Raw genomic sequence first — 20,769 nt, forward strand, 5'->3', positions numbered from 1 at the left:
AAAAGAAAAGAAAAAAAAACTGAAGTCTCGCTAGACGAGATTGAAATCTCGAGATTTCAATCTTGTCTAGCGAGACTTCAGTTTTTTTTTTTTTTTTTTTGCATAGTGTTCTGTCACTATGAAAGTCAGATCTCACCAAAAAAACACCAAAAAAAGCTATTAAAATACGCGATCTTACGCAATGCCTATTGGTGCACGTTTTAAGCTGTGGCGGACCCGGGATGGAGTTATGATATATAAGGCAATCTTGGGTGGAATTCTCCCCTCTTATATCTCCTCAAAATTCGAGGTGGTAAAGAATGGCCTCAATCTCAGATCTAATGCATGGATACGTTGTGTAGTACCGACTTTCTCATCTGAGGTGGGCAAAAAATGCCTTGCTTTTTATGGTCCATGGGCTTGGAATGACCTCCAAAAGAGTTTCAAACTTGCCACACTTATCTCTTTGCGAATGTTTAAAAGTTTCATTGTTGAGAAACTTGCTCATTCCTGTAATTGTTTGGATGTCTAAAAAAAAGAAAAGAAAAAAAAAGAAACACTATGTCATTGTACATGTGGGTAAAATTCTATGAATTGCTACATGTAATAATTTTGGATTAACTTGCTGGTAGGTTAACCGACTTGGTTGAGCTGAGTAACTAATTAGTTTCACTAGGAGATTTGTTTTTAAGGTTCCTGGGAGTCATGGATGTATTAATATTATTGTTGTACTGATTTGTATGTTTGTTTTTGCAGAGATGTGAAATTTTTAATCTGCCCCTTGGCCAGTTCCCACTTGTAAAAGAGACTCTGTCTCAATGTGTTTTACTGGTTAAATAAAGGTTAACTAAAAAAATAAAAAATAAAAATGATATTTTTCTACTGTACCATTCATCTTAACACTTCGCCTGCCAGAGTTATTTCAAATTTTTAGCTGTTGTCTGCCAGAGATTTTTCATTGAAATTTAAAAAGTACTCAGGAGCCGAGATACATCATTTTTAGGTGTTTAAGTTAACAAGGAAGTGGATGGGAGTCTTTTCCTTCGAAAAATCATATCTCCTTGGTCTTTGGGTCAAATTGAAAAAAAAAAAAAAAAAAAAAAAATTCAATATTTTTTCAGTTTTTTCAATAGAACGCGTTTATGCGTGATTGGCGGCCAAGTGCGCTATTTAATAGATCGCATTTATGCGTGATTGGCAGGAATTTTAAGATATCATAACATGGAAAAGGTAAGAAAACCGTGGTCCAAAATTCCCCTTTAAGCCGTGACGTTGCGCCCCGCCAGAACAACTTCCGGGTACAAATGTGTATTTTGCCAATATGCGCAATGCTGTGTCACTCGCTGTTTTAACAGATCTGAGACTAAAATAACGACTAAAGTGTCATTCTATCACTTTCCTGGCAATGACAAAGAGAAGAGGAAATTGTTACTATATATATATATATATATATATATATATATATATATATATATATATATATATATATATATATATATATATATATATATATATATATATTAGCCTACTTTTTACTGTCTATGATGTTAGCATTAAGACCCTTTTTAACCCTCAATGGTTCATTTCTGAAAAAGGAGGTTATTGTAAAAAGATTTACGGGTTCCGACCATAGAGTTATAATATATCTAGAGCATGGGTTTTCAACTGATTATGAACCAGGGACCACCACCCTGACTGAGAATCAACCTGGGGACCACTGTTGTGTTGGGGGGATATGGGCGTGGTGTGGGGGAAAAAGCTTGAAATTAAATAATGACTGTTAAGGCCTAAATTGAATTTGTTAATTCGAGGTGAATTAAATCAAGCCCTTAACAGTCATTATTTAACTGAGATATGCTAGTGGTCCACAGCTCAGAAAAGATTGAGAACCACTGATCCATTCCTTTCCCATGGTTGCCCTTATTCTGTTCTCTTAACCTTCCATATTAAACTCATGTTTACTGATTCACTGCAACATATGTATGAGCAAGCACATGTGATTGATATGGGCACATTTCCTAATTATGACTCAACCAGGTAAACTGGTACAGTTTCCCTTGGAATTCTAACTCCCATTTCTGTGGAAGTTCTTGACATCCGACTTCCAAGTCACTGACAACATTGATGCGTCATCATACATCATACTGTTTCTCAACTAGTGGTCGATAAAATAAAATATAATACAAATCTTCACTTTCCTACATTACTAAATGCATGGTCAGGGACCACATGCAATACCTTCACGGACCACCAGTGGTCCACGGACCACCAGTTGAAAACCCATGATCTAGAAGGCGGATTGCCCCGCCCCCAGCTATTAATTTCTATGAAAGTTGCTCACTGGCGGTTGAAGCACCCGGAAGACTGCTGGAAGTTTAAAGTGGTCTACACTCTGATTGGGTCTGTCTGCCGGAAGTACCGAATATTGAGTTGAAAAGGCGTGTCCATAGAGCTCTGAGCAGGCGCACAAACAAAAAAAATGTTTAAAATGCGGAAGTGTTGCATTCTCAGATTGACCACCAGGCGACGGCCGTTTCAATGTTAAACAACGGCTCTGGGGGCTGGGTTCCGACATGTTTCTTTACTTTACTTCAGACTACAAAATGACGTCAGACTTAAAAACCGAATACTGAGAAAAATAAGCATTTGATAGGAAAGGAAGCATGTTGCATTTTTCATTTTTGGGTAACTTATTTTAGTTACCTCTTAATGCCTCTACAAATTAAATGTGGCATTGTTTAGAAAAATTCTGCTTCCCTGTTTTCACTTAAAATTCTATAGTGTCTTACTTCTTCCTGGTAGACAATCTTGTGAAATACTAGCCCCTTGTGAAAATTATGGGACTCAGGCTATAGTTCCTTTTTCAGACTTTATTTGATTAAGCTTAAAGTAGGAAGGAAATGTGACAATAATCATCATAAAAACGAATCATAGTCAACAAAAAGTTACAAAATACATAGGCTACATTGTGAAACTGTGACAGTTATATAATCAACAAAATATTTAACAGTTAGGCTAATATGTCAGATATCAGAACATCAGATAGTAGCCTTTCATTTTGCATCCCTCATGAGAAATTCATGATTAATGTCTTTGAAAATCTAGAAACATGAAAAGAAATATAATAATAATAATAATATTAATAATAAGGGTAATAATAATAATAATAATAATAATAATAGAGAGTAGACCAAAGCAAATGTCACTGGTGACAGAAAATAAGCAATTCAGCCCAGAAGCAACACAACAGTTTATGGGTTTTTCTCATAGTTTTTCTCAATAAAATTGAGATTACACCCAATATTCTCTAGGCTTAAAATATATTGGGCCAGCTGCGCCGTCACGCACAGTTATTACGTAGTAGCCTATGACGGTGTCGCTCGCCAACAAGAACTGATCTCGACACGTAGCTTGCTTGAAGAGTATTCCTTGTCGCCAAGCGTCAGCCATGTGCGATGGAGTAGCCTATACATTAATTAAATTATATAAATAGTTTATCATTGGCGGGCGAAAACATACTCCGTGTAGCTGCTCCAGATCTTGTCTTCATTCGGGTCGTTGCTGTTGTACGCGCACGTCCCGGTGGAGCTGCACGCCACCATGCGGAAGCCACTCTCGGCCAGGCTGTCGAACGCCTGCTCCAAGAAGTTATACTTCAAGTAATACCTAGACGTGTACTTGTCAGGCGTTCGGTCAGGGTCCCGACTCTCGTTCAGTGTGTCTCCAAAAACCTCCTTTGCCAACGAGATCTTACTGCAGACTGTTATTCTGGCGACCCTGCGGAATTTGGCGTCTGTTTGGATGTCTCTCCCGATGGTGTAGGTTCCCCTGTAGCCGATGGTGACATAGCCAGGAGTGCCTTTGGGTGGCGGCTGGGGTGGAGAACCGGTGGTGGTGGTGCTGACCGTGGTGCTGACCTGTGCCAGTGATGCCAGATTCTGCAAGAGAAATAAGCAACCAGGTCTATGAAAACAAGCCCAAAAGAAGCGTCTAGGCTACGGCTATTTGAAAATAGCTGACCTACAAGCTCACAAGCTCACAACGCGAACCTACAAGCTCACAATGCGTCGCGATGGACGCATTGTGAGCTTGTAGCCCTGAAACATGACTGTCATTCCATGACAGTCATGGTGCCAGTTCCCCCTGGGTTTTCGCGGTTTTCTATTTGTTGACATTGCCAACTCTCACATGTACATAAACGTTCAGATTTCAAATATAAAGTGCTTACCACAGAGCCACGGATGTTACCTCGCGATGCGGACCACATTAAGTACCCGTATCTCCCGTATTGTTCAATAAAAAGCATTTTAAGCCCATCGCCGGCCATTTTCTTTTTTTTTGTTTTTTTTTTTGTAATGTATCAGAGTGCAATACACCTCCCAACCATTAGGTGTCGCATGGTTGAAAGTATCGGGGAAAATTTGGAGAAAATGGCCGGCGATCGGATTAAAATGCTTTTTATTGAACAATACGGGAGATACGGGTACTTAATGTGGTCCGCATCGCGAGGTAACATCCGTGGCTCGGTGGTAAGCACTTTATGTTTTAAATCTGAACGTTTATGTACATGTGAGAGTTGGCAATGTCAACAAATAGAAAACCGCGAAAACCCAGGGGGAACTGGCACCATGACGCTTGTATACAAGCGTCATGTGAACCATGGCTAGTGAGCTTGTAGATTTGCATTTTTTTTTTTTTTTTTAAAGACAAAAAAAATATTGGGGGAATTATTATTATTATTTTTTAACATTTTAACAGCACAAATCTTGTATGGGGGGTGCAAAATATTTTCAGATGGGGGGGGGGGGGGGTCTGTGGACAAATACATATTTATTTGGCGTCCTTGACATGAAAATGTTTAAGATCCACTTTTAAGCTCCAAAAACCACAACCAAAACTACTAGACCCTCCAGAAAATTGTGATTACGTGATCCCATAATGTATCGCATAATCAGCCAAATGGCGCAGATTATGGGGTTGTCATTTTTTTTCAAAAGAGGCGCAAAATCCCATATTTACGTAAAAAAAACTTTTCGCATATTTTGCATTATTCGCAACTTTTCGCATACATCACATATTTCGCAACTTTTCACATATTTCGCAACTTTTCGCATACATCACATTTCGCAACTTTTCACATATTTCGCAACTTTTCACATATTTCGCAACTTTGCGCATAGGCCTATTCGCAACTTTACTCATATAACTTTTCGCAAGTTCCCGCAATTTTCACCGCATAAAATCTCATAAAACCTCGCAAATTTCATGAAAATCAAGCATTTTAGGCCACATAATCAAGGATTTTTGCCCGTGTTTTTCTGGAGGGTCTTACAAGCAACTTCACATAAAAACAAGCCGTAAATCTCTTATAATAAGCGGACATGGCAACCCTGGTGCTGACCTGTGCCCCTTCCCCTGGACCCCCGGTCTTCACGGGGTCTCTACTAGAGACAGCCGTCCTGAGGCGCTGCGACAGATCGTGAAGCAGAAAGAAGTCCGCTTCCCTTTGCAGTCTCCTCTTCTCCTCGAACAGCTCGGGCAGGAGAACGAGGTCCAAGTCCCTCAAGTACGCCAAGATGTGACGGAACAGACAGCCGTCCCGGTCGAAGAAGAAGCGCCCTTTGCGGTCTCTGGGCACCTCGTCCGGGCGGCTCTGGGCGAACGTTTTCCACAGGAGAGAATTCGGAACCGAAGTCAGAGTTTTAAGTTGGGTCACGTAGAGTTGTCCGCCCACGTTCAGCTCGATGATGTCGGGGAATTGTTGTAAACTTTTGCTGTCGATTTGAGCCATCTCTCTCTCTCTACCTCCCTATCATAGGCTAACGCTCCAGATGCCTGGGAAGGGTAGATGGGGACGTACGTAGGCTGACTGTAAAGAGTTGTTTATATGGTTTTTAGGGGTATGTGGGAGGAGGAGGAGGAGGAGGAGAATATAGGAGGACACACATCTCTGCGATTAACTCTTCAGTGGGAAATGGGCTGCTGTAGGCTTAGCCATGAAACATGACTGTCATATCATGGCAGTCATGGATGAACTTCAAACTGGTGTTTGCACTTTCTCTCCTTTTGGTCTGTACATCTACATAAACGTTCAGATTTCAAATATAAAGTGCTTACCCTATGGCCACGGATTTTACAATTATGTACGTCTACAGAAGTACCAGTATATACCTTATTGTTCAGTAAAAAGCATTTTAATCTGATTGGTGGCCATTTTCTCATAGAGTTATAATGTATTAGAGTGCAATACACCTCCCAACCGATAGGGTCGCGTAGTTAAAAGCATTATGAAAAAAATACGGGGAAAATAACCACCGATTGGATTAAAATGCTATTTATTGAACAATACGGAAGATACGGGTACTTTTTAGGGCTCGTACATAATTGTAACATCCGTGGACATAGGGTAAGAACTTTATATTTGAAATTTCAACGTTTATGTAGATGTACGGGCCGTAAAGGGAGAAAGTGCAAACACCAGGTTGTAGTTCATCCATCACAGACGACCGTCGTGTGATCCATGGCTACTGTAGGTTATGCCATAAAATCTCGCGCTTTCAATAAACTGATAGAAGAAGAAATTAAGCTATTGGGATAAAGTTATTATTGGACAAAGGCTGTGTCAAACTTTAAGTTGTCGATTAATTCATGAAGTTACATTTCTTCAAGATCTTTTCCCCCCAATACAGCGCTGGCATGTGTAATTATAGGGTGGATTTTTGAGGCCAGAATGGCCCTTCTAGCCTGCCACTTTTTAAAAGCATACAATTAAAATCTATAAATTATAGCTTTGGGTGGAAATGTGAAGGAAAACAAAAACATAAATATGCATCAGCTATGCATTTCACTGTCCAAAACCTAAAACCAACAGTAGCCCTACAGCAAAAGTCACAGTTGGGTTGGCTAATATTGTTTATAAAGACCACTATTGCCTACATAAACAATCGATTGCATATCCTTGAGGGGTCCAATCCACCCAGACCACCAATTCATTTAGCTATTATATTATTAAGAATCCTTCTAGTTATGACAGAGTATAGACTTAACTGTGACACTATATTGTTTGGGTGAGACTGACATCTTGTGGAGAGTGAATGCAACTACAGTATGAGGCAGTGGGTGAGTGGAGCTTACTAGTAGCCTACTCAAGTAGTCTACTCTAGGCTACTGTACTTAAGTACAAATTTGAAGAATCTTTACTTTACTGGATTTTGTCCATTTTCAATACTTTTACTTCTATTCCACTACATCTCAGAGGCAAATATTGTACTTTTACTCCACTACAATTATCTGAAAACTTTAGTTACTAGTTACTTTGTAGATTTTTATTATTTGTTATTAGATTATATTATTACAAAACATTCATTAACTGAAAATAGCCGATCTACAAGCTCACAATGCGTTGAGCTTGTAGATCTGCTATTTTATATCTGCTGTATATTTTATACATTTCAAAACTTGAAATTGGACATTCTGCATAATTAGTACTTTTTACTTTTGGTACATTTTGATACAAATACTTTTGTACTTTTACTGAAGTACATTTTGAATTCCGGAATACTTGTAGCAGAGTATTTCTATGTATTGATACTTTTACTTACGTAAAAAATGTCATAACCTTTTCCACCACCACTGGTATGAGGTATAAATTCCCTCCTTTGACTATCCTCAGCAGGGGGTGTAGTGTATAGGCTTATATGTGCTCTCCCCTTCCCTGTCTTTCTCTGTGTCTCTAATTACATAGCATTTCCAATTCAAATAGGCTTTATTGGCATGGGGAAACAAAAACAACGCACATCCTCTGTCTTTGGTTCTGAGCCAAACTGCAAAAGCAGCTAAATCATAAAGCAAAAGGAAGGGCTTTCAACTCACTACAATGCTACAAAATGTTAATAAACAGCAGCAAAATAAACATTTCTTTGAATGACCTTATTGTGGTCTTCTTCAGGTTAAGGTTAGCCTCTGAAACCCATGCATTTTTTTTTGTTACAAAAGAAAAAATAGGTTAAGGTTAATTAACCTGAAGAAGACCGCAAAGTAAAAATGTTGTCGTTTTGCTGCTGTTTATTAAACATCTGGAGCATTTAAAGTGTGTTGAGCCCAGTGCGGTAAAGTAACTACATTTACTACAAGTACTGTAAGTACAATTTTGAGGTATTTTTTACTTTACTGGAGTATTTCCATCATTTTACTTCTACTCCACTACATCTCAAAGGCAAATAATTTACTTTACTCCACTATAATTATTTGAAAACCTTTTACTAGTTACTTTGTAGATCTTGATTGTTATTACAAAACATACATTAACCACTTCAGCCCTATGTATACTATTACTTGGGTTATTTGAAAATAGCTGATCTACAAGCTCAAGTGACGCATTGTGAGCTTGTAGATCTGCTATTTTCAAAGCTTGTTATACATTTGGAAACTTGTGAAATGGGACATTCTGCATAATGTGTACTTTTACTTTCAGTATTGAAGTATATTTTAATGCGAATACTTTTGTACTTTTTATTTGTACCAGAGTATTTCTACATTGTGGTATTGTACTTTTACTTAAGTACAAAATGTGACCCCACCACTTCTCCCACCACTGGTTGAGCCAGTTGAGCATAATGTTTACATTGTCAAAGCAAGAGCAGGAAAAAATGAGTGTAGAGTAAAGCTAATAGCCTATAAAGAAATATGTAAACAGAGCTGTGTATCATTGCAACATTATAAACACAACCAAAAATACACACACACAACACACACGCACGCGGACCCACACACACACACACACACACACACACACACACACACACACACACACACACACACACACACACACACACACACACACACACACACACACACACACACACAGATAATTAAAGATAACTTAGACTTGTTACTAAAAATTGCAATTCTTTTCACAAATGTTTTGAATATAAGCAGGAATACAGTGATTGACAGTGGCTGTGTATATTCCATTGGAATTGCTTTTCCTGTCACAACAGCTGCTGTGTTTGCACATTTCTTTCCTTCACCCAGGCCAGCGGATAGGCAAGTTCGGTTTGGGGGTGTTTGTAATATGTAGGAAGTATCTCTCAAACACACACACACACACACACACACACACACACACACACACACACACACACACACACACACACACACACACACACACACACACACACACACACACACACACACACACACACACACACAAATGTATTAGTTAAGTTATTGGCTTTGGTACCAGCTTCTTCTGTCTTGACCTTTCACAGAGATCTGTGAGGAGAGAGGGATGCGTTTCCTCTGAACTAACCCCCACTGCATCCTCAGCAGGGGAAGTGTAAGCTCTCTCTCTCTCTCTCTCTCTCTCTCAGCAGGGAAGCTATGACCCCAGTACTCTGCTGCTGTTGGAAAGGTTACCCTTTGTTCTGGCAGTTAGCAGATAATTGGGCATAAGAAACTGGAGTTATGGTAGCTGTCTCTCTGCTCTCCTGTTTAAACTGTTAAGGAGACAGGTCTGCTCCTCACTGATCACACATTTATGCTTTTCTCTCGATAGTTCCAATTATTTAATATCGATACTTGAGGCATTGAAGATGTGAAACCACTTGAGAATGAAAAGGAGCAAGTAACTTCAAATGTTCCACTGGCTCCGCCTGGTGGACAATAAAAGACTGTTCATCTTCTGTCACAGAAATCACAATTTGACGTTTAGTATTAGATCAGTTGATAATACAGTTTAATGGCTTATTGGTATGCATTGCAGCATCAGAAACAGGTCAATAATATCCAGCTCCAAATACAGACCGAGTACAAATCAGTTTTTCAGATTGATTTGATGTTAGATCTGCATTAAAAAGAAAATAAACAGAACCAAGCTGTTACCTCCCCAACAGTACTGTCTTTTACCCCTTTTTCTCCCCAAAATAGTCATTATGCTAATTCATTCCTCACACTGTTTGCCACTGCTGTTGTAGGCTACCATATGGCTCACCTGCCAGTGAGGAGTCCCCACTGGGAGGGCCTAGAGTCCTACACTCTAGGTCCTAGAGTCTTCGTCCTACTCCTCCCGCTCAACATTCCCCACTGAGAGGTGCCACCGCAGCCCGTAGGAGTACATCACGCGGTGACCAATGTCACCCTACCCGCCCAGCTTCGCTCCCCCAAACATGGGCCAATTGTGTCTGTATAGACGCTCGGCAAAGCGGGATGCACCACGGTGGATTTGAGCCCTTAGACTCATCACTGGTGGCCAGGTGCTTTACCTCTGCACCACCTGAGTGCTTTCAGTCATTTCTTAAATGTCTGCAAGACGGTATGCAAGAACTACGGCTACATTCTAAAACAATTTCATAATAAATGAGTATGGAACAAGTTAAGTCCTGCCCCACGCAGGATCTAACTATTTCCATCCTTACTGGCCTCCCGACATGTGCGCTTGACTTAAGCCCCTCCGAATGATCCAGAATGCCGCAGCACACTTGGTCTTCAACCATCCAAAGTTTTCACATGTCTCCCCCCTTCTCCAATCCGCTCCCTCCAAAGGTTACTGCCCGCACAGAGTACAAAACACTGATGTTGGCCTACAAAGCAACCATAGGTATGGCACCCCCATATCTTCAAAGCCTGATTCAACCCTACAGCCCCTCCCGCTCACTCAGATGTCAGAAACATCCCTAAAACATCCGGGACAACGCTCCACGCGTCCCAGACTCTTCCCTCTTCTGGCTCCCAAATTGTGGAACAAACTCCCCATTGCAATTAGAACTGCAGACTCACTCCCAATTTTCTGCAGTATTATATTTATATTCTTTTTATATAGTATTATTTTTACTTACTTACTTACTTACATTGCACTTGCCGTAGCACTTGCCCTAGCCTTGATGACCTTGCAGGCTTATGCAAAGGCTAAAATGTAATTTAGATAGCATGTTATGTAGACAGATGCCAGGTCATTTGCAGACCTGGCATCCTATAGTGTGTATAGTTTCAATGTACAGATTATAGATTTTTTGATATATTACACTGTGTAGACTGATGATAAGGTTCTGGTTTACCTATGATCCTAGATTACTATTTCTCATTTAATTATTACCTCGTGTTTTCCATTCTTACTGTAAATCGCTCAAGATTAAGAGTGTCTGCTGAATGCCTAAATTGTAAATTGTGAATTGTAACTGACAAGTCTCAGGGGGAAACAGTTATTTACAGAAAAGGGAAAGTGAGGCGTCACCATTTTAATTTGATTTGTGTATTTATTTTGCTTTCAGGCTACAGTATGTAATATTATCATTGTCTGTATTGTTTTCTTTATAGAAATGGCCAGTTGTTTTTGCCTTATAAAAGGCTGTTACCGATATAATCTGTTGTTTTATTTGCACTTACAGTAAGCCACTGTAGATCCTAAGCCATGGCGACGGTTTCAAACATATGCAAGTGGTCTTGCACTGCTATTGTTGCTCTTTGCGTGTGTTGCCCTCCGTTTTATCCTTCTCATCCTCAAACTGAGCAAGCACGTGAGCCATTCTGATATGACAACCAGTCACAACACTGTCAACTCGGGCTCTGGGGTGTGTGTATGTTTTGACCTCTTCTACGATGTCTCTCACAGCAGAACCCTCAACCTCTCACCCACTACTCTCTTTTCTCCAGTGATCTGTTCCCTGTCTGCTTCACTTCTGTCTTAAGCCTGATTTATGCATCATCGTATGACGGTCGAAAATAGCAAATCAAAAGAATCACGTGTCACAGAGGAACAGGGGCCACATTGGCATTCTAGAGTTCTTAGAGTTGCTATTATCAAATTAAGTAAAATAGTTAATTCAATGATACGTTACAAGTTAATAACAAGTTAAATACATTGTATTTAAAGGTCCAGCTGTCAGTTGATCATTATGACACACTGTATCATAAATTTGCATCTTGCCACTGTAAGCTCATAAATGGTGCATTTATATAGGGCATAGCAGTGGCGGCCATTTTCTGGTTCCACTTCAAAATAGTCAATGCATTTTTACCATTGACATTTCCAAAAATATTTATATCAATTATCTTAAGCCTAGAATCAAGCCATCCAGGGTCCTGGTTAATCATGACCATAAAACGTTTGTGTTTGTGAGTGAGTGAGTGAGTGAGTGAGTGAGTGAGTGAGTGAGTGAGTGAGTGAGTGAGCACGCACGCTCTCTCTTCACCTTCTCTCAGGGTTACGGGGTTATTTGTACCACTCTGTGTTTTTCAATCAGCCCTAATGGATTCTCTGGCTCAGACTCAGCCCTGTCACTGATACACACACACACACGCACGCACGAACGCACGCACGCACGCACGCGCGCGCACACACACACACACACACACACACACACACACACACGCGCGCGCGCACATGCACGCACACGCGCTCGCGCACACACGCACACACAGGGAGAGAGAGACATGCGCACTTACATAAATGGGTGTGGCATGTGGTAGATCATGGTGATGAAGTAAGCGTGGAATGACCCTGTTATCATTCTCATCCTCTCTTTGTCCTGTTTCCTCTCTGTATTCTATTTTTCATTTATTTTTCTCCTCTCACTCTCGCTCTTATTTTGAGGCTTAATGCATTTCCTTTTTAATTAAATGTTAGAATGATCAGTGTTATATAAAGTGCATGAAGTAGTATAGCTGTAAAGTTATAAAACTAAATAAATTGTGGAGATACTTGTGTGGCCTACTGGCTATTAGCTCCAGACACACAGACCGTCTCTAGAAAAAAAGCTGGCATGTAGCAGCAGTGACACAACTTCTTTTTCTCATCATTGTTGGAATAAGAAATGTTATGTATTTGCTTTGCTCTCGTGATGACGTCCTCTATGTCAGTTCTGTGTGTGTGTGTGTGTGTGTGTGTGTGTGTGTGTGTGTGTGTGTGTGTGTGTGTGTGTGTGTGTGTGTGTGTGTGTGTGTGTGCGTGCGTGCGTGCGTGCGTGCGTGCGTGCGTGCGTGCGTGCGTGCGTGCGTGCGTGCGTGCGTGCGTGCGTGCGTGCGTGCGTGCGTGCGTGCGTGCGTCAATGGCTCTCATGGGTCCCATTCACCCTCCTTCTTACTGCAGTCTCAGAGAGAACAGGTCCCCTGAGGCTATGCCATTGTGTGTGTGTGTGTGTGTGTGTGTGTGTGTGTGTGTGTGTGTGTGTGTGTGTGTGTGTGTGTGTGGTGCATTAGCTTCCCCAATGTCTTGAAAAAATGACCGTCCATCCAACCGCCTCCTCCTCTCTCTATGTTCCTGTTTATAGAAAGGAGAGAGGCTGGGGGGGATATCTTCTATGACACAACAATGTGCACACAACACTCACACTGGACTTGATGTTCGTCCCCATGTCCCAATGCCAGATATCACTTTTAGGATTTCATACAGTGGTCCTCAACCTGTGGGCCCGGACCCACTGGTGGGTCGCGATGGTATTGTAAGTCGGCCCCCAAATGAGTTTATTGATAATATAACTTTTTTACATGATAAAAAAAAGAAGAAGAAGGTTATATTATAATTAAACAGTGGTGGAAAAAGTACTCAAATGTTTTATGATAGAGTTAATCTTGTTTATCATAATTTGTCTAGTGTCAGTAAATTGCTTTAAATGTCAATTTAATATAAATGGTGTCATATTGGCCTAAATTCAGTCATGTACTCTATTTCTCCTATTCTACTTCTCTCATGTGTGCAAGGCCACTGCAGCTTCATCTCTGACACTAACGTTGTTTTGAAATGTCGGCTCCTGGAATTTAATAACAATAAGTAGATAGTGAGTTAATCTCGGAATGTTTTGAGAACACTTTATCACGGTGTTCTTCTCCAATGCATAACCCTTCTTTCAGTGCCACGCAGTAACCACTGACCAGTGACCGGTCAGAGCCGAGGTCAACGTGTTGTTTGAGACATTTGGATGCTGTTTGTCCAAAGATAAACTGTCACACCATCTTCATCATCTACATCATCTACCATCATCATCCTCATCTGACGACAACGTAATCTTCACTCTCATCCAATCCAAGAAGTCCACCTTCGCCCGGAAACCCATCTATTTCACATCCTATGATGTCATTGTTTATGTTACCTAACTGATAACGGGCCATGTAAAAGTCCAGTCTTGGCGTGCTATGTTTGAGAGAGACACGACTGATGATGCCTGCAATACCTGTGATACTGTAACCTTCCCAGTCTCTCTGTCTGAAAGTGTCTGGTACTTTGTGTGGGTGATAAGGAGAAACAGCTCTATCATTTTACTTAAGTAAAAGTATCAATACTGCAATGTAGAAGTATTCTGTTGCAAGTAAAAGTCAGAAATTCAAAATGTATTTGAGTAAAAGTACAAAAGTATTGGCATCAAAATGTACTTAAAGTACCAAAAGTAAAAGTACTAAAATGTTTGAAAAAAGCAGATCTACAAGCTCACAACGCGTTGCAATGCGACGCGTTGTGAGCTTGTAGATCGGCTAAACTAAAGGAGTAAAAGTACAATATTTGCCTCTGAGATGTAGTGGAGTAGAAGTAAAAGTATAGACAATTGGAAATACTCCGGTAAAGTAAAAGTACCTCTAAATAGTACTTAAGTACAGTACTTGAGTAAATGTACTTAGTTACTTTACACCACTGTGATTAAGCTTAGTGTTTTGGGGTCCACTTGCAATAAGCTCACAGACCACCAGTGGACCCCGGCCCACAGGTTGAGAACCCCTGGTTGATTCATTAAATCTGACAGTTTTCTCCAAACTGTGAATGGAGGTAACTTGACTGTTGTTCGAGGCCAGTGCTTTGCAAAGGGCCTTGCTGACGCTTGTGACAGGAGCCAGCACTCATGGCAAATTCATTTGACAATGGCAGTGCAAAGATTGTCAACTTTCTATGTATTTAGTTTTAAGATGAAAAGGAAAAACAAGTCACACAAAGGAAATGAGAAAATATAATAGATGGATTTGTTGTCAAATAAACATCTAATCACATTTCTCTCCTTGCTGTTTTCATTTCATTTATTTCAATTGATTAAAATAAAACAGTAGTTTATCTTTAAAAACTGTCAGAAATGTTTCTGTTTTTATATATTTGCATTTCTTATTTATTTATTTAATTTATTCCCCCAATTTAATCCCTAGGCCCTACAATAACAACAAAATAAGAAAAACTAAGCTTTATTAATCTTTTAACGACATCAAAGTTGATCATGTAATGGCATTTTTATGTAGATTTTCTTACAACATAATATGGTGTTTTGTTATTTGTTTATTATTTGATATAGTATGCCTCAAAATACAAAAATATTCTCTTTTCTGCATTACGGATACAAAACCTTATTAGGGCTAAATTACAAAGTGAATGTAGAGCTAGAAAGGGGCACTCCATGGTGCACAGATCTCTGCCAGGCCAGGTGGCCTACCCAGGGCTGTGTGGCTGTGAGGAGTGGGGTTTAAATCCTGGTCTAATTAGTTCATCGCTCACCAAAGTGAAGGCCTTCCAAATGCAAAATGCGTTTATGCACTGGAAATCAACAACTTAATCAAATGCAGCCTGAGCATTATCAAACACTCCAAGAAGTGTCTTCTGATCCACAAATTGTCTCCTACAAGTGTACATTTACATGACAAGTTGGTCAACACGATATTTCCATGTGGATATTATAACCAATGTGTCTTTGTATTGAAAACAAAGACACAATGGTTATAATATGTTTGGAGGTTCATAGCCATAACAATGATCACATTCAATATTTTGCCAATTGGAGCACCACCACGAATGTCATCAACAGGCTGGAGTGCCCCTGAGGGTGTTTTTATGTAGGACACACTGAAGGACAGGGTTACATAGACATACATTACATTACATTACAGTCATTTAGCAGACGCTTTTATCCAAAGCGACTTACAATAAGTGCATTCAACATAGGTAGGGAACGAAACTACTAATCACCAGAGGTCTTAAGTGCATAGACATAGACATAGATAGAACATAGATAGAAAAAAATATTTAAAAAAGATAATGAAAACTATCCTATAGCCCTTCATTTAGGAATGGCGACTCTGTAGGCCTACAGTACTTGCCTGCATGTTGGAAGTCATAAGTCTTAGGGAAAGAGACAGTGTGAAACATTATGTCCCAATGAGAAACTTGTTTGATTTTCAAACTCAAACCTACAACATTTACTCTTTTCAGTGAATGTTCATGACAAGCATGCTTATGTCCTCGCCTGTTGTTTGGGCTTGATAACTCTGTCGTCCCCTACCCCTAATTATGTCACCAATGCGCTAATGAAAATATATTTGGGGGTCCATGACATAAAATGTTATAAAAACTCTCTCTCTCTCTCACTCACTCACTCACTCCTATCCACATTGTTGAAAATACAGAGGTTGGAACTGCAGACTCACTCCCAATCTTCCGCCATGATCTGAAGACTCACCTCTTCAGACTCCAGCTTAGCCCGTAGCACTTACCGTAGCACTTGCCTTAGCCTTGACGACCTTGCAGGCTTATGCAAAGGCTAAAATGTTATTTAGATGGCATGTTATGTAGACAGATGCCAGGTAATTTGTAGACCTGGCATTCTATAGTGTGTAGCCTATAGTTTTAATGTACAGTTTATTGATCTTTTTTTATTTTGTAAATCGCTCTGGATTAAGAGTGTCTGCTAAATGCCTAAATTGTGAATTGTAAAATGTGGTTGTTGGTCCCCAGGTCAACGATCCCTCTGGTGGCCATAAACTGTTTTATTTATATAGCATGCACATTTTTCAATAGTTCAATACTAAAACAAAAATTAAAATCTATTGACAACATTATAACCTTTTTCTTTAAGCAATCTTTTATGATATAGTAATATTTGTCACAACTGTACGTATGATTGGATGGCTTTGTAAAGGTGACTCTTTGCTTTGTTACAGTGATTCTGATTGGAATAGTAACCTTAATCGTAACTGGATGGGTTGGTGAAGGCAATTCTGAAAGAACTGCTTGATTTATTAGAATTTAACTAAACAAATGACTTATATGCCTAAACTCTACTATTTCATCACAGACAACTTTTCTTCATTACATTTCAAGTGCCAACCAGTGTGCACAGCATGAGCAGGTTTTTCATTCCTCTGGTCAGCTGAAGAGAGTCTAGCAGGCGCACGCTGGCCAGAGTGGGTTATGGCTGGTACTATAATTAGGTTGTGATGGTTGATTAGATTACATCAGCCGCTACACTCATTTAGCTGAAGAGGCTCCTCAGTTGCTTATTGAGATTGATGGAGGGATATAAAGGACACAATGAGACGAGGCATTGTCATGTAGGCTAAGGCTACTATTGTACAGTAAAGCTGTTTGTGTCAGCAGCAGTTAACCACATTACCATTTGCTATAGTTCACAAATAGCCTACTCTAAGTTATCCCTTCTTGTAGTTAGATTTCAACCTTACCTTGCATTCCGCTTTTCATTACCCCCCTTATTTCTGTCACATAGCTCTTTCCAAAAAACCTATATCTCTCCTTTTTCTTCTCCTCTGCCTGTGTCTCCTCCGGTCCCCATATTTCAATTAGGTGCCTTGCAATTAAATTACAGGGGACATCACTTAAGTAGGACATAAATAGCATCCCGTCGTCTTGCTGGCAGAGGCTCAGTCTAAGATGAGATATGGTTGTCTTATGTCGCAACAGCAGCAGAGTGGATGTCTCCATCTGACATCACATCTGATACTGATTTTATGCTCCTTTTATTTTCTGCTCCTACAATGCGTCACAGAAAGAAGTTGAACATTAGCTCTCATTTATTTTCTTTTTTAACAGTAAAATTATGCCACAGCTTGCCTCATTGACACTTGAAGCATTTTGACAGGAATCTGGTTATGTGTGTGGAGGTGCCTGTGGGGACTTTCACTCAGCCATATTACATCTCTCTGGGGTCAAAGGCTGCAGTCCCATCCCCCCTGTGGCAGAGCAATGCTGTCAACATACTGTAACCCCTATGGGACATCCTGTGAGATTGTGGTAAAAAACAGTATCTGCTGTTGTCATAACAAACTGTGTGAATGCACAGTGGTATTCTGCAAAACCATTGGGTTATAATGTTTTTGTTAGTTTAAAGCATCATTTAATAGTTGAATTAACTTTGCATTGATTCTCTTCTCCAGAGCTATACCAGTTTACCTATCATCGTAGATGCTATCTCAATCCACTGTTGTCTCATCTCCTCATGTCTAAACCAAGGGGAAAGTGTTTGAACCCGGATTCTGAGAATTCACTGTTATCTCTTCAGGTTGTTCTGGGAAAGCAAATCCAGGAATAAATGAGAAAGGACAGTTAGATGAAAATGTATCAAGAAAACATGTACCGTAGCTCTAATTGTGCTTGGAATGTCAAAGAGAGCAGATCATTATAGGGCTGATGATCAGGTGCATTGTTCTAACGTTTATGTACTGTACGTTATTTATCTGACTTATCTGGAAGTTCAATAATTTAAGAAAAGCAATAGTTACAGTACTTTCCTCAAAAGTACAGATTTGGAACTCACAGGGTTGAAATCACATTTTATGAATTGTAATGGCAAAATAATATAATAGTATAAATGTAGCTTCTGATATAGATGGACCTGCCCTTAGGTTTAATGTAACATATAACCCATTGCTGTACATGACACCTACTAAGACCAGAGATGGAGCTCCATGTCTACTCTAGACACATGACTACAAATGTGATGTGAAAACTGCCTATTATCTTGGAATACACATTTTTTGAGGACTCAAAATACATCATATATATTCTAAATATATCCAGCAAACATGTATGAATGGATTTGTTCTGGTTTACTACCAAATCAGCGTCATTGAGCACGTCAATGACCGCTCCCTTCCTCCCAAACCCCCAAAATAAGTGGATTGACTTTTGGCTGAGGGAGACTTTTCTGTCATAATTGTTAATTATCATGAGTGCTCTATGGTGTACTCTGTATGAATGGAGATGGGATGCTCTCTCTCTCTCTCTCTCTCTCTCTCTCTCTCTCTCTCTCTCTCTTTATAGGATTGGCCTCAGAAACCAAGGACATCGAGGAGGACATCGTGATGAACGGAGGAGAGTGGAAGGAGGTGCAATGGGTAGGTGGGGCACTTGCGTCATGCCAGTGCTTCGGGGTTGGTGGGTTTTATGGCGAGGACGCTGGAAGGCCACACCCACAATTCCCCGCCCAAGTCCATCTTTCCTGACCAACACCCGCCCTCCCCCTGCGGTCGACCCACCCAAGTCCCAGACGAGCTCGTGCAGCACTTAAGGTAATGTAAATAACCAGAGAGAGCTATTTTAAGATGCAGTCTTTTCACTGCACCCATGAACGGGGACAAAGACGCAAGCCAACCGATTGTAATTTCAGTCACGTTTCCGGCCATGTTCATTCTCTGTCTACCATGCGGCTAGCTGAAGGACCTGGCCAACAAGAACAGGCCTGGATCAGCCTCACGTTCGTTGAGAATCGTCATTTAAAATGTAACATTATGGACAACATTAGAACTTCAAATCCACTGGAATATCTCCTTAACCCATTAAGACCTGAGGCCAATTCTACAAATGCCTTCTGAATCCTAACGTAAAAAAAACAAAAACTATGTTGCTTCGTTGCTGTCAAGCTGAAACCTCTTATCTCCATATTATAACTTTTTGTGTTTTCGTAAATGAATGCCTTACTTGATCATACTACAGCATCACACAAAAGCATCAAAAGCACACAAAACACGTTGCTTCGTGCCGCGTTTCCAGCTTGTGGATTTTGATGCTTTCGAATTTGAATCCTGAAGTTCTGTTTTGGATATACAAGGTTTCCACCCAACAGAGAAGATATACATAGCTCAAATCTAAAATGACACAGATGCTTTCCCGGTTTCAATGCGGGTTAAAGCTCAAATGTATACCAACATACTTTTTCCAGAACAGATCACCTAAACATATAATGTGGTTACAGACATCCCCATGACAGATAGAAAGCAGAAGTCTATAGACCAACACATAGGAAGATAAAATTGATTAAACAAGGCTTAATCAAACCACAGTTCTCCATTACAACATCATTTAAAAACACAAGAGACCAGTGATAAAAGATATGGTTTAATATCATTTGAATCATTTGGCTTGCACCAGTTATATAATTCTTTTTTTGTTTCAATGTTTTCTGACATCAAAAATAAATAAGGGTCAATGTCCTGTCATCTATCTTATATGAATAATTTGCAACAATAATATTTGTATATATACTATATATTCATATGTCTACAAACGTACACATCACAGAGAAAATAAACTGTATTTACTGCCAACATTAAATGAATGAAATACTTCAAAATGTGTACCTGCTCCTAAAATGAAGCTGCAACAGTAGCTGTTTGACTTTGCAAATCACCAACAGAACTCACAGTACACAGACATCTGTAGATGTGCACTATATGATAATAAATCACTTGTAGAGGTTACATTCATATTCAAGTCTTTGTCCACTGAAGTCTGATTAGACTTTAAAACCATAGCAATAGCACAGTCATCACTGTGAATGAAAATCATCATCTTTTCAGTTTAATTAAGGCAATTGAATACACAATAACGTTTAATTACAATAACATTGAAATCTGACTCAACTCACATTGATCCTTACAAGGAAATTAAGATCTGCGTTGATACCTGACGTTAAAGATAAAAGTATCTACAGTGGCCACAATAGTGCTTTAATTCAACTACTTTATACTACTGCTTGTATATTTTCTATTACGTATGGTATGATAGATAGGATGGAAGAGTGCTGCTTCATAATG

At 39.8% G+C, this 20,769-nt stretch overlaps 1 protein-coding gene across 1 annotated transcript; it reads right to left on the reverse strand.

Annotated features, from left to right (window-relative positions):
• Positions 1 to 2,829: 2,829 nt before the first annotated feature.
• Positions 2,830 to 5,868, reverse strand: LOC311045710 (BTB/POZ domain-containing protein KCTD12-like). The gene is made up of 2 exons (XM_084057671.1): positions 5,381 to 5,868; positions 2,830 to 3,917 (listed from the first exon to the last, which is right to left on the reverse strand). The coding sequence occupies exons 1-2, from the start codon at positions 5,768 to 5,770 to the stop codon at positions 3,477 to 3,479; spliced, it is 831 nt and encodes a 276-aa protein (XP_083913797.1). The 5' UTR covers positions 5,771 to 5,868; the 3' UTR covers positions 2,830 to 3,476.
• Positions 5,869 to 20,769: the final 14,901 nt, after the last annotated feature.

This window comes from Gymnoscopelus microlampas (assembly GCF_963454915.1).
Source record: "Gymnoscopelus microlampas genome assembly, chromosome: 1".
Classification (NCBI taxonomy): domain Eukaryota; kingdom Metazoa; phylum Chordata; class Actinopteri; order Myctophiformes; family Myctophidae; genus Gymnoscopelus; species Gymnoscopelus microlampas.

Excerpts from the sequence above, each read along its gene's own strand:
- LOC311045710 (XM_084057671.1), bottom strand. The coding sequence starts at position 5,770 with ATGGCTCAAATCGACAGCAAAAGTTTACAACAATTCCCCGACATCATC. Across the intron at positions 3,918-5,380 it reads GTCCAGGGGAAGGGGCACAG|AATCTGGCATCACTGGCACA; the intron begins GTCAGCACCAGG and ends TTTCTCTTGCAG.